The 11243-nt window shown below is 55.8% G+C and overlaps 2 protein-coding genes across 2 annotated transcripts in view; both read left to right on the top strand.

Moving 5' to 3' along the window:
• CLPTM1 (CLPTM1 regulator of GABA type A receptor forward trafficking) overlaps nt 1-1695 on the top strand; it is a 40672-nt gene extending 38977 nt beyond the window's left edge. Inside the window, exon 14 of the mRNA XM_007943080.2 lies at nt 1394-1695. Coding sequence (XP_007941271.1) covers nt 1394-1695 — 302 coding nt within the window. The remainder of the gene's footprint in view (nt 1-1393) is intronic.
• A 1930-nt stretch (nt 1696-3625) lies between these two features.
• Nucleotides 3626-11243, top strand: part of RELB (RELB proto-oncogene, NF-kB subunit) — a 56167-nt gene continuing 48549 nt past the window's right edge. Inside the window, exons 1-3 of the mRNA XM_007943079.2 lie at nt 3626-3661; nt 4346-4571; nt 5694-5741. Of these exons, the coding sequence (XP_007941270.2) occupies nt 3626-3661; nt 4346-4571; nt 5694-5741 (310 nt within the window). The remainder of the gene's footprint in view (nt 3662-4345; nt 4572-5693; nt 5742-11243) is intronic.

Below are 11243 nucleotides of genomic sequence, written 5' to 3'. Positions count from 1 at the left end.
GCCGCCACCCCGCCGCCCCGTCACCCCTCCCCTGGACAGATCCGGCCTGGGTGGCAGGAGGCCGCCCTCGAGCCGGGGCTCAGCGTGTGGTGTGTGAGGCCGCCGCCGGCCCAGGCACGTTGTGTGTGGAGGCACCGTCTGTCCCTTTGTTCCTCTGTGTTTCTCGCCATTTCTCCTGCCAGCCCAGCCCCATCGGGAATCATGGTGAAGCCGACGTGGCGCGGCCGAGATGGGGGGGTCGGCGGGGGGGCCGGGGGCTCCCTGTGGGGGGATGCCCATGGCCATCCATCATCTTGTCCCTCATCCCCGACTGCCCTCTCCTCCCAGACCGCCACCCTTTAACACAGTCTGGATTTAATAAATTCATATGGGTGTTTAACTTAAACTCAACAACCTCCCCACCCCCTCATGCCTCCTTCCTTCTGGGCCACCTCGGGGAGTGATGTGGCCACAGGGCCAGGACGCAGCAAGGGCAGGACAGGAGCCCTCTGTCAGCAGCCATGCCCTGTGGGCCAGGCCCCCTCCCACCCTCCCGGCAGCCTCCAAGGGGAATTTGTAACCATCCCCATGTCACAGATGGGGAAGCTTGGAGCCCAGGGCAGCTGTCCCTCAGGGCTGCTGCGCCTCTGGGCCTCCCTGCCCACAGATTGCCCGCTGGCCTCGCGCAGTGCTGGACCAGAGTCTTCACCTCCCTCCCTGAAGTGTCAGGCCAGCCCACGTCCCCCTGTAGGTTCCAGGCAGGCTGCCTCACGTGGCAGACGCGAGACCCATGTGGCCTCACCGCTGTGAGCTGCTGCCAGGCACACACGCACATTTCTGGGGTGGGGTGGGGGGTCTGTGCAGGTGAGACTTCTCACAGGATGGACAGTGCCGTCTTGTACCCATAGGAGGTGGGGTGTCATTAGTGTCCCCGAGGCCCTGGCCGAGTTCTGAGTGAGTGTTGGGCAGACTCCCAACATCCTGGGCCCTGGGATGGGCCTCCCATTTTGTAGTCGAAGAGCCAGGCCTCTGGGCTTCCCTGAGGGGGTGGGGAGCTCACCTCCCAAACTTATTTTTTAGGGAGTAGTCTTATCCATACTGTGGGGAGAAGAATGCCGGGCTGAGGCTACAGGGCAGGATCACCAGGTCCCCAGAGGTCGCGTGACAAATGGCTTCCTTGGCCTCCCCCTGCTCAGGGCGGCTGGGGGTCTACTTCACGCCCTCCCCACTCTACATCATGTCCCACCATCCCCAGTACCCTGGGGAGAGGGCCCAGGCTCCCACCACGTCCTGCCAGGCCCCTGCAACAGAAGGGAGTGGTAGAACCCACAGATGGCGCCCCCCGCCCTCAACATGAGCCCTCAGGCAGGGGTAAGCAGACCCTTGAGGGACACAGATTCTTGGGCCACCCCAGCTGCCCTCACCATCCCTGGCTTCTCCAGCCCCACTCCCACCTTGGGCAAGGCCCGTCAGCTGGACCCGAGACCGCAGGACTTCCCCGTCACTTGCACTGCCACCACGCAGCTCAGGCGTCTCCTTGCTCTTTGTGGTCCCAACCCCAGCCTCCTCCCTGCTTTCCTGCCCCAGTCGCACCCCTCCTATCCACCCCCCGTGGAGCAGCTCGAGAGGATTGTGCAGCCCAAACCTGCCATCCCCTCCCCTGCCCAGAGCTCGCCATGGCTCCCCAGTATCCTCGGTGGAAGAGCAGGCTTGTGATTGGTGTGAGGCTTTGAGGGGAGGAAGGGTCTTACCCTGAGGGCCTCACCTTCCTTGCTTATCCCTTTACTCGGAACATACCCCCAGGCACACAAGTCCCCTTGCCTGCCTTGCCTTGGTGCATCCCCCAGGTCACAGTCCAATATCCCCTCCTCCAGGAAGCCCTCCCTGACCCACATCATGCCCCGACTGGATCTCCTATACTGCTTTATCTTCCGTAAGTAACCCCGTCCTCACCACCAGGCAGGTGTTTGCTCATCTCTTTTCTGCCCCTCCACCACTTGGATGTCGCTCCAGGATGGCACAGGTTTCTGTCTGTTGTGTCCCTTGTCATGTTCCCAGCTCTTGGAATGGTGCCTGGCCCTCATTAGGTGCGTAATGACTGTAAATTGAAGGGTCACACGACTCCTGTGGGACATATTGTTTATCCCCACCTAGCAGATGAGAGAATTGAGCTCTGATGGTGTAGTGGTTAAGGCATTTAGCTGCTAACCAACAGATTGGTGGTTCGAACCCACCAGCTGCTCTGTGGGAGAAAGATGAGGTAGTCTGCTTCTGTAAAGATTTACAGCCTTGGAAACCCAATGGGGGTCTCTGTGAGTCAGAATTGACTCAGTGGCAGTGAGTTGAGGCAGTCTGCTTCTGTAAAGATTTACAGCCTTGGAAACCCAATGGGGGTCTCTGTGAGTCAGAATTGACTCAGTGGCAGTGAGTTTCTTGTTTTGGTTGCCAGATAAGAGGAGCCCTGGTAGCACAGTGATTAGGCACTTAGCTGCTCACCAAAAGATTGGCGGTTCAAACCCCCCAGCCGCTCTGCAGGACAATGAGACAGTCCGCTTCTGTAAAGATGTACAGCCCAGGAAACCCTATGGAGCAGTTCCACTCTGTTCTGTAGGGCACCTTCCACCGGAAGGCGGGGGGTTTGGTTTGGGCTTTTCTTCCGTAAAGATTGAGACAGCCTTGGAAGCCCTCTGGGCCAGTTCTACTCTGTTGTACAGGGTTCCTATAAGTCAGAATCGACAATGACGGGTGCGGTTTTTGGTACCAGATAAAACAGAGAAATGATTTATCTGAGCTCACACGAAGTAATATGAACAAGTGTTTAGAACATAAGGTGCCGGGCACATGGAAGAGCTATGTGCAACTGATACTGTACTTAATCCTTCTGACCATGGTGTTGTGTTATGTACCGTCGAATCGGACCAGACTCATAGTGGCCCGTCCTTGGGTTTCGGAGGCAGTATCACTATGGAAGTAGATTGCCCCATCTTCTTTCTGAGGAGTGGCTGGTGAGTTTGAACTGCCAGGCTTCTGGTTAACAGTCAAGTGCCTTAGGCATTGCACCACCAGAGCTCCTCTGACCATGCTAGGAGGTGGCTATTAGTGGTAGACACGTTTTACAGACAAGGAAACGGGCTCCTAGTTGAAGTTCCGTGCGTGAGCTCACACAGCTGGCAAGTGGGAGACCTGGGATTGGAACTGCAGGCATCTGATTCTGGATCCTCAAATAGTCGGGACCACAGCCTGCCTGCCTCTGGTTTGTGTATGGTTTTGACATCTTTCAAGGTTTTTTTTTGGGGGGGGGGAAACAATATTCTTTGTTGTGTTCCTGACACAGGAGAGGTCTGTGGATTTCAGATTTCAATCCATAAATAATGTTTTTCTGGAACGCAGCCACACACTTGTTTCTGACTGCTTTTGCACTGTGACAGAGTTGGGACAGTCTGGCCTGCAAAGCCTACAGACTGAAGTACTATCTGGCCCCTTGCTGAAAACGTTGGCTGCTCCCTGCTTTGGTAGTGATGGCTCTTCCACTGGACTCTGGGGCCTGACTGCGTGTGTGTGCTGCTCTCCGCCTGCCTCCAGGTCATCGGTCCCCGTCAGCGGGGCCATGTTCCCTCCTTGTCTGCAAGAACCTTAGTTGTGTCACATGCCCCTGGTGCAGGTGGAAGGTGTGAAGACCCAGGTAAGCCCTGCGCTCAGGGCTCCACATACAGCGCTGGTGTGTACCGGGCCACGCTATAATGGTTGCCAGACTTGAGTTACTGAGCCTTTCAGCCAAAAGGAAACTTGAAGGGAACGTGGGAGGGGCAAAGAGCTAAATAAAACATTCATCCATTCATTCAGTAAACGTCGATTGGGTACAGACTGTGTTCCAGGCGCTGTTCTAAGTGCTGGGGATACAACAAGGAACAGAACGGACAAAAATCCGGAAGCGGACATTGTAGTCAATTACTTTAAAAGTTCATTAAAGGTTTGCAACTGAAGAAACTGAGGCATAGAAAGACCACGGAGGTTTTCTGAAGATCATCATCAGGGGCAGCGTAGATCTCTGACAATCTCCCAATCCTGCAGCTTCCCTTCCAGTCGGAGAAGCAGTAGGTTCCAGTCCCGCTGGCAGACAGGCCTCAGTTGTCTCGGCCAGAGCAATGGGCAGCAGCGCCAACCGGCCCCTCCCGTGCGCCCGGCCTCCTCTTCCCGACCGGCCCCGCCCTCAGGACCACGTGACGCGTGGGGGTTTTCCCGTTCCCCTCGTGTGACGTAACGGTGCGGCACGGGCCAATGGGCGCGCAAGCCGGCGGCGCCGGGGAATTCCGCTGCCCCGCCCCCGCCCGCCGCCCGCCTGGTCCGGCCTGGCTCCCCCCCGCAGCCCCGGGCACCGCGAGTCCAACCGGGCCCGCAGCCCCAGCCCTTGCGCCGCTCGTCCGACCCTCGATCGTTCTCCGTACTGTGCCGGCTGGCCGGCTGGCCTCGCGGCCTGACTGCGTGTGTGCTCCTGTCCGGGTCGGCCTCCGGGTCATCGGTCCCCGCCAGCGGGGCCATGCCGAGCCGCCGCACCGCCAGGCTGCCCGCTGAGTCGGAGCTGGGGTCTTTGGGTAAGCGGCGCCGGGCTTCGGGAGACGGGTTTGGTGTGGGGAGGGACTGGCAGTGCGGGGGCTTTGAAGGTCCCAGAGTCTTGGGTATTCTTACAGGAGTCTAGGGGTTCCTGGAGAGAGTGTGAGGGTTCCGGGGATACTGTGTCAAAGGGAGGTAAGGAGGCAGGGGATGGTAAGGGGGTCCAGCCCAAGGTAAGAGAGAGACTTCCCACCGTCGAGTGGGAAGGGGACCGGGCCTGGCCCGGAGGGCAAGAAGGGGGCGGGGCTGACCCGGAGAGGGAGAATGGGTGGGGCCTGACGCGGAGAAGGAGGGGCGGGAGCTGAGCCTATCTGGAAGGGGGCGGGGCCAGACTGAGAGCGGGCGGTATGTGGGCGGGGCTCAACTCAGGGAAGGAGAACAAGAGAGTGAGAAGGGGCGGGGCTGACCCGGAGAGGGAGAGTGGGCGGGGCCTGGCGCAGAGAAGGCGGGGCAGGAGCTGATACTGTCTGGAAGGGGGCGGGGCCAGACTCGGAGCGGGCGGTATGTGGGCGGGGCTCAACTCAGGGAAGGAGAACAAGAGTGCGAGAAGGGGGCGGGGCTCGGCCAAGGAGGGCCAGTAGGGAGCGGGGCCCTACTCCGAGAAGGAAGCAGAGAAAGGGGCGGGACCTGGGAGAAGGAGGAGGGAGAGCCACTCCCGAGGAATAGGGGATGGAGCCTGGGCATGGAGAGCGAGATGGGGGCGGAGCCCGGCTCTGGAGGGGACATAGGGGAGGGTCTGTGGTGAAAAAAGAAGGGGTGGGACATGACTTGAAGGAGGCGGGTGGGGCCAGGTGGGACTCGGAGAGGGAGACAAGGCCCGACTTGACTCTGACAAAGTTAAGAGATAGGGCCCGACCCTGAGAGGAGGAAGGGGTCTTGCAGGTCTGACTTTAAGGGAGAGAAGGAGCGGGACCTGAGGGTGATGCAGGGTGGAGTCCGATCCCCAAGAGTGAGAGGAAGTAGCAATGCCTGATCCAGCTGGCGGCCAGGGGGAGGAGCCTGATCCAAGGGGGCGGGGCCAGGAGAGGAGCGAGGGGGGGCCTGGGAGGTTCTGTGGGCCCCAGGCTGCCATCTCCTGAGACGCGCTTTCCTCTCTCCTGCAGGGTCTGCTGACCTTTCCTCGCTCTCGCTGGCCGTCTCCAGGACCACAGGTGAGCAGCCCTCCACAGCCCCAGCCCACCTGCGTGCAGGGAGAGGGTGGGCCCCTGTGGAGGCCGTGGGCACGCCTCTGTCCAGGAGGCTCACAAGGTCCACTTCCCTGTCCCTGTCGGACGATCTTTCCCTGTCTTTTGAGATGGATCTCCCGGGTGCCCTGACTTCCTGATTAGGTGCTGGCCACGTAAACCAACCACCAGTTTATGTCTACGATGAGCGCTCTGGCCCTGGTGTTGCTGGGGTTAAGTGCCCCCTCTCCCTCACTGTGAGAACGTCTGCAAGTCACTTCCCCTCTCCAGGCCTCAGTTTTCCTCATCTGTACGATGGGTACAATGCCAGTGCCTCCCTTCTAGGGGCTTTGAGAGATTACAAGGTAAACTTTCAAAGCAATATTTGGCACAAAGCAGACTCAATAGCGGTTGCCTGTTATAGGCTGCACAGTCATACCAGAACTGTTGTTCTTACTGTTGTTGTTATCAACAGTCTGTAACAGTGGTCCTTAAACCCTCCTGTGCACTGGAATCACCAGGCGAGCTCGCTGAAAACAGATCACCCAGCCTCACCCCCAGAGTTTCTGATTCAGTGGGTCTGGGTCGGGGCCTGAGAATTTGCATTTCACACAAGTCTCTGGGTCTCTAAGTGGCAAAGCATGGTTAAGCACTCAGCTGATAGCCTAATGATTGGCAGTTTGAACTCACCCTGAGGTTCCTTGGAAGAAGGGCCTGGTAATTTCCATAGCCCTGAAAACGCTACCGAGTGCAAGTCCACTCTACACACGTGGGGTCACCAGGGGTTAGAATCGACTCTGGCTGCTCGCTGGTCCTGGCAAGTTCCCAAGAGATCCTGGGAACTACTGGTCCCTCAGCCTGTGTGATCCAAAACTCAGTGCTGTTCACAGAGATGCAGAATCTTGGCCAAGCTATGACGTCCTATGAGTTGAGCTCATAGATTTGCTAAATTTGGAGGGTGGGGAGGTAGAGATGGAGCCCTGTCACTGTAAATGCTCAGTGACCTCAGTATGCCGGCCTGGGCCTGTCTCTGGAGGTCAAATCTTGGGGTGGCCACCAGAATTGCCCTCTTGGCTGTGGAGGTACTCCAGCAGGTCTGTGAGCTTGGGGAGGAGATGGGACAGTGGGATGGCCTCAGGAGACAGCTCCTAGCCAAACTTCGGTCTGGGCAGGAACAAAGTTGAAACTTTTCTGGCCCAACACTGACATCTTTGATTTCCAGTGAGAGCAATTTCTGACATCATCCTTTCAATCAATATTCATGGAATGCTTGTTCTGAGCAGTGCTAGGGACCCAGCCATGATGGAGACAGCCCCGCCCTGCCCTCATGGGGTTCCCAGCCTAGATGGGGTAACACACAGGCAAGCGATTAATTAAATGTGGGATTACAAAATAGGATGAAATTTATGAAGAAATCTTGGAGTTAATTATGTGGAAAAGCAGGGAGAGCTACTGAGAAAGAGTGCAGGGATTGAAATCCAGGCAGGCTTCCGGGAAGAGAGGAGAATGAAACCTGGTTGTAGAAGGAAACTTCATTTTGATGGGCCAGGCACATGCTAAGGGCCTTGGGGATACAGCAAGGACAGGACAGCCATGTTCCCCATTCTGTGACGATCACAATCTGGGACCTGAGCCAGATATAAACCCCCATAGTGCAGGTGATGTCAAATCATGAAAGTTATACGTCGTGGCACCTAACAGAGTGTGGCTCTCTCTGGTGGTGTAGTGAATAAGGCACTTGACTGCTAACCGGAAGGTCAGCAGTTCAAAACCATCAGCTGCTCTGTGGAAGGAAGACTGGGCATTCTACTTCCGTAAAGATTTACAGCCTTGGAAACTCAATGGGGGTTGCTATGAGTTGGAAACAACTTGATGGCAGTGAATTTATTTATTTATTTTTAACTGAGTGTGTGTGTGGACAGGCGAGGAGCCTGGGGACAATTTTAGACAAAGCTGTCACAGAAAATCTGTCCAGGAGATGACATGTGGGCAGGGACTGAGGAGGAGTGGGCCGTATACAGACCCAGAAGAGCATTCAGCAGGTGCGAAGGCCCCATCACAATGGCTAAGTAGTCAGCTGCAGACCCAAAAGTCTGGGGTTCAAACACATGAGTGGCTCCGCAGGGGAAAGACTAAGCAGTCGGCTTTCGGTAAAGATTGACAGCCTTGGAAAGCCTCTGGTGCAGTTGCACTCGGTCCTCTAGGGGCGCTGTGAGTCGGAATCCACTCAGCGGCACACACCTTGTAGGTGTTCTAAATTAGCTCTGTTAATCCTCACACCGACCCACTGGGGCAGGCACAGTGGTTGTGCCCATTTTGTAGATGAGGAAACCAAGGCACAAAGAGGCAGAAGAACGGGCTTTAAGACCACACAGCTAGCAAGTAACGAGTCACGATTTGAACTGAGGCGGTCCAAAGCTCTGGCCCCTGCTGCCTGTGATTCAGTCCCCCTGCTGTTTCCTCCTGCCGTTTGGGGGCTCCTTGAGGTCATCCAGCACATGCACCTGGGAAGGCTTTTCCAAATTGAAATGACTTGTGGTTGGCCCTGCCAGTGACAGAAAGCGTGTTCCTTCCTCTCTCCCAGCCTCAGTCTCTCCTTCGAGTAGGGCTGTCTTCCCCGCCCTGCTGACTTCACAGATCACATAAGATAAGAAGTGAAGGGAAGCAGCTTTCCCACGGGCAAAGGTCTGGCTGCTGGGAGCCACTCCCTGAGAGCCAAGAAGTGGAGGGCAGGGCCATTGGCCAGCTTGGGCTGCCCTGGGTGGGGTCTGCCCTGCTGTGTGGGCCTCCCCTGGTCCTGTGAGGGATGAAGGGAGGTTGGTTTCAATTTCTTCACTGCCCCTTCTAGAGCTAAGCTTTTCCAAGGAGTTGATGAGGGGGCTTCTCTGTGGACGCAGGAGTCCTGTGTGGTGCAAACTGTTCACATGCCCGCCTGCTAACTGAACGATCGGAAATCTGAGTCCGCCTGCCCATAAGCACCTTGGAAGAAAGGGCTGGCGATTTGCTTCCGCGAAAGCAGCCTTCAACCCTGCGGAGCACAGCTCTGGTCTGACATATGTGGGGTCGCTGTACGTGGGCAGGATTTACAGCAACTGTTTTTCTTTCCTGTCCTGTGGACCCAGCAGTGCTGTTAGCCTTCCCTCCGGAAGCAGGAGGGAACCTGGGATTGTGGGCAGGCGCTGCTGGGAGACTGGACCAGGAGGCAGAGTGGGGGACTGCCTGAAGGCAGAGGGCCGGCTCCCTTGGATCTTCAGACACCAGCCAGTGACCTCCCAGGGGTCGAGGGTGGATTTCTGGGAGGGAGCACCCCCACATTTTGTTGAGAATCTTGTGGGTCTTTTTTTTTTTTCCTGGTGAAAAGCCCTTCGTCTTTGCTTGGATCGCCAACCAAGTTAATAAACCTGGGTCTAAATATTTTTTGGGGTGCATTAGTTTGAGGATACCCTGAGTCTGAGACCCCAACCTTGGGAGCTGAAGGAGCTAAAGCCCGAGAGGGGGTGGAGATGGTGCTGGAGTTGGGCACTCTAGGGAGTCAGAGCCCAGAATGGGGGACAGGGAGGAAGGCTACAGGAGAGAATGGGGTGGGGGTCTGTCTGAAGAGATGGAGTCCTAAACCACCTTCTGAACCTCATCTTTCTCTCTCTCTCTCTCTTCCTTCCACAGATGAATTGGGTGAGTATCAAGAGACAGGTTTGGGGGGATGCTGAGAGGGAACACAGAGGGGGGGGTCTTGGCCTTACTTGTTGGATGGGGGGAGTGGTGTGGAGCCCCTATTCTACTTCCCAAACTCTTGAAGGGGTTTTAACAAAGTACTTGGCACTTAGAAAAGGCTTAACATGTGTTAGCTGCCTTCAGTGTTCTTATTTCTACTATTATTGTTGTTTACTAGTTTGATGAATTTGACTGAGCACCTACTAGGTGCCAGGCACTGTTCTGGGCCCTGGGATTTGACCTTGAGTAAAACAAAGCCCCTGCTGTCATGGACCTGCCTCTCTAGTCCGGGAGGCAGTAGTAAAACCAACACGTGGACTAGATGCTGTTGAATTGGGTGAAGGGTTGCAAAGGAAATTAACAGGGAAGAGATGGCCTGGGGAAAACGCCTTAGAGTGAATCAGGGTGGGCCTTTCAGAGGAGGTGACGTTTGATCTGGACCCTGAAGGATGAGAAGGAGCCAGCAAGGGTTGAATGGAGGCAAAAGTGGAACAGGCAGATGGAAGGGGAAGGACGAGGCCCTCGGTGGGGCCGAGGAGCAGAACCGAGCTGGAATGGGCTGAGAGAGGGACGATGGCAAGCTGTGAGGCCGGGACGCCAGCAGGGCCGTTCTGTGAGGCTCTGTGGCCAGGGTGAGGAGCGAGTCTGTGTGTTTTTTTCTGAGATGAATGGAGAGTTGAGGGAAGATTTTAAGTGGAGAGGGTGTTGGCTTTTGAGTCCAGGGAAGATGGGAGCCATGGGAGGCTTCTGAGCAGAACCGTGACAGCCTTTGACATTGGATCCCTCTGGTTCTGTGTGGGGGACAGTCTAGCAGGACCCAGAGCAGGCGCAGTAAACAGTGAGGAGGCAGCTAGGGGGGTCCACACCAGGGGCTACACCAGGCTGGAGGCTGTGGGGTTGGGAGGAAGGGTTTCTTTTTTTTTTGTAAGAGCAGAAGAACTGAATGGACTGGACGTTGCAGGTGTAAGGTGGCCCTCTGTCTGAGCTGGGCATGGGTAGGGCAAAGCAGATAGTATTAAAAGCAGGCATGCAACATGGTTGATGTCGTTTCATTGAATGGTACGTATGGTGTTGAATTGGCAGGTGTGTTCTCCAGTTTTCCAACAAAAGGGGGGGCCAAGGTGAAGGCAGGGGGCCTGCTGCTTGGTCCTCATCTTCATTCAGGTGAGAGGTGCCCAAGCAGGGGAGCTATTACAGAAGGAAGTAGATGCAGAGATGGGAGGGTTCAGGAGGAGAACACCCCCGCAGGGTTCTGGCAACTGATGGCTGCTGGGGTAGTTAGCAAGACGAGAGCAGGGCCTCTGTTGTGTTAGGAGTTGTGGTCCCTGCATCTAGCACCTAGGTGGCTCTCAAGAACTATGTCTTGAAGAAATGAATGCATGTCACAGCCTGGATGAACTTTGAAAACATCATGCCGAGCGAAATAATTCGGTGGCAAAAGGACAAATATTGTATGAACTCACTGATACAAAATAAGCAGAGATACAAAAACTAAAGATTATTAGGGGTGACCAGGGTGGAAGAAGGGGAAAGAGTTTCTGGGGCACTGAGTTTATGTCAATGGCGGTAAATATTTTGAAAAAGGGTAGAGGGAACGGTGAAGCAACTAGACAACCACAATCCATGTCGTTGAGTTGTAACGTGCACGTTGTGGTGTTGGCGAATGTTTTGGGGTGTACCCTTTCACTACAGCAGTCCTTGGGTGGAGCAGATGGGTTAAGCACTGGATTCCATGGCAATCAACCACAACATTTTCACCACAATTAAGAAGAAAATAAA

This window comes from Orycteropus afer, unplaced genomic scaffold (assembly GCF_000298275.1).
Source record: "Orycteropus afer afer isolate SDZICR_OR568_19922 unplaced genomic scaffold, OryAfe1.0 scaffold00099, whole genome shotgun sequence".
Classification (NCBI taxonomy): domain Eukaryota; kingdom Metazoa; phylum Chordata; class Mammalia; order Tubulidentata; family Orycteropodidae; genus Orycteropus; species Orycteropus afer.
This window is presented reverse-complemented; position numbering and strand designations above follow the sequence as displayed.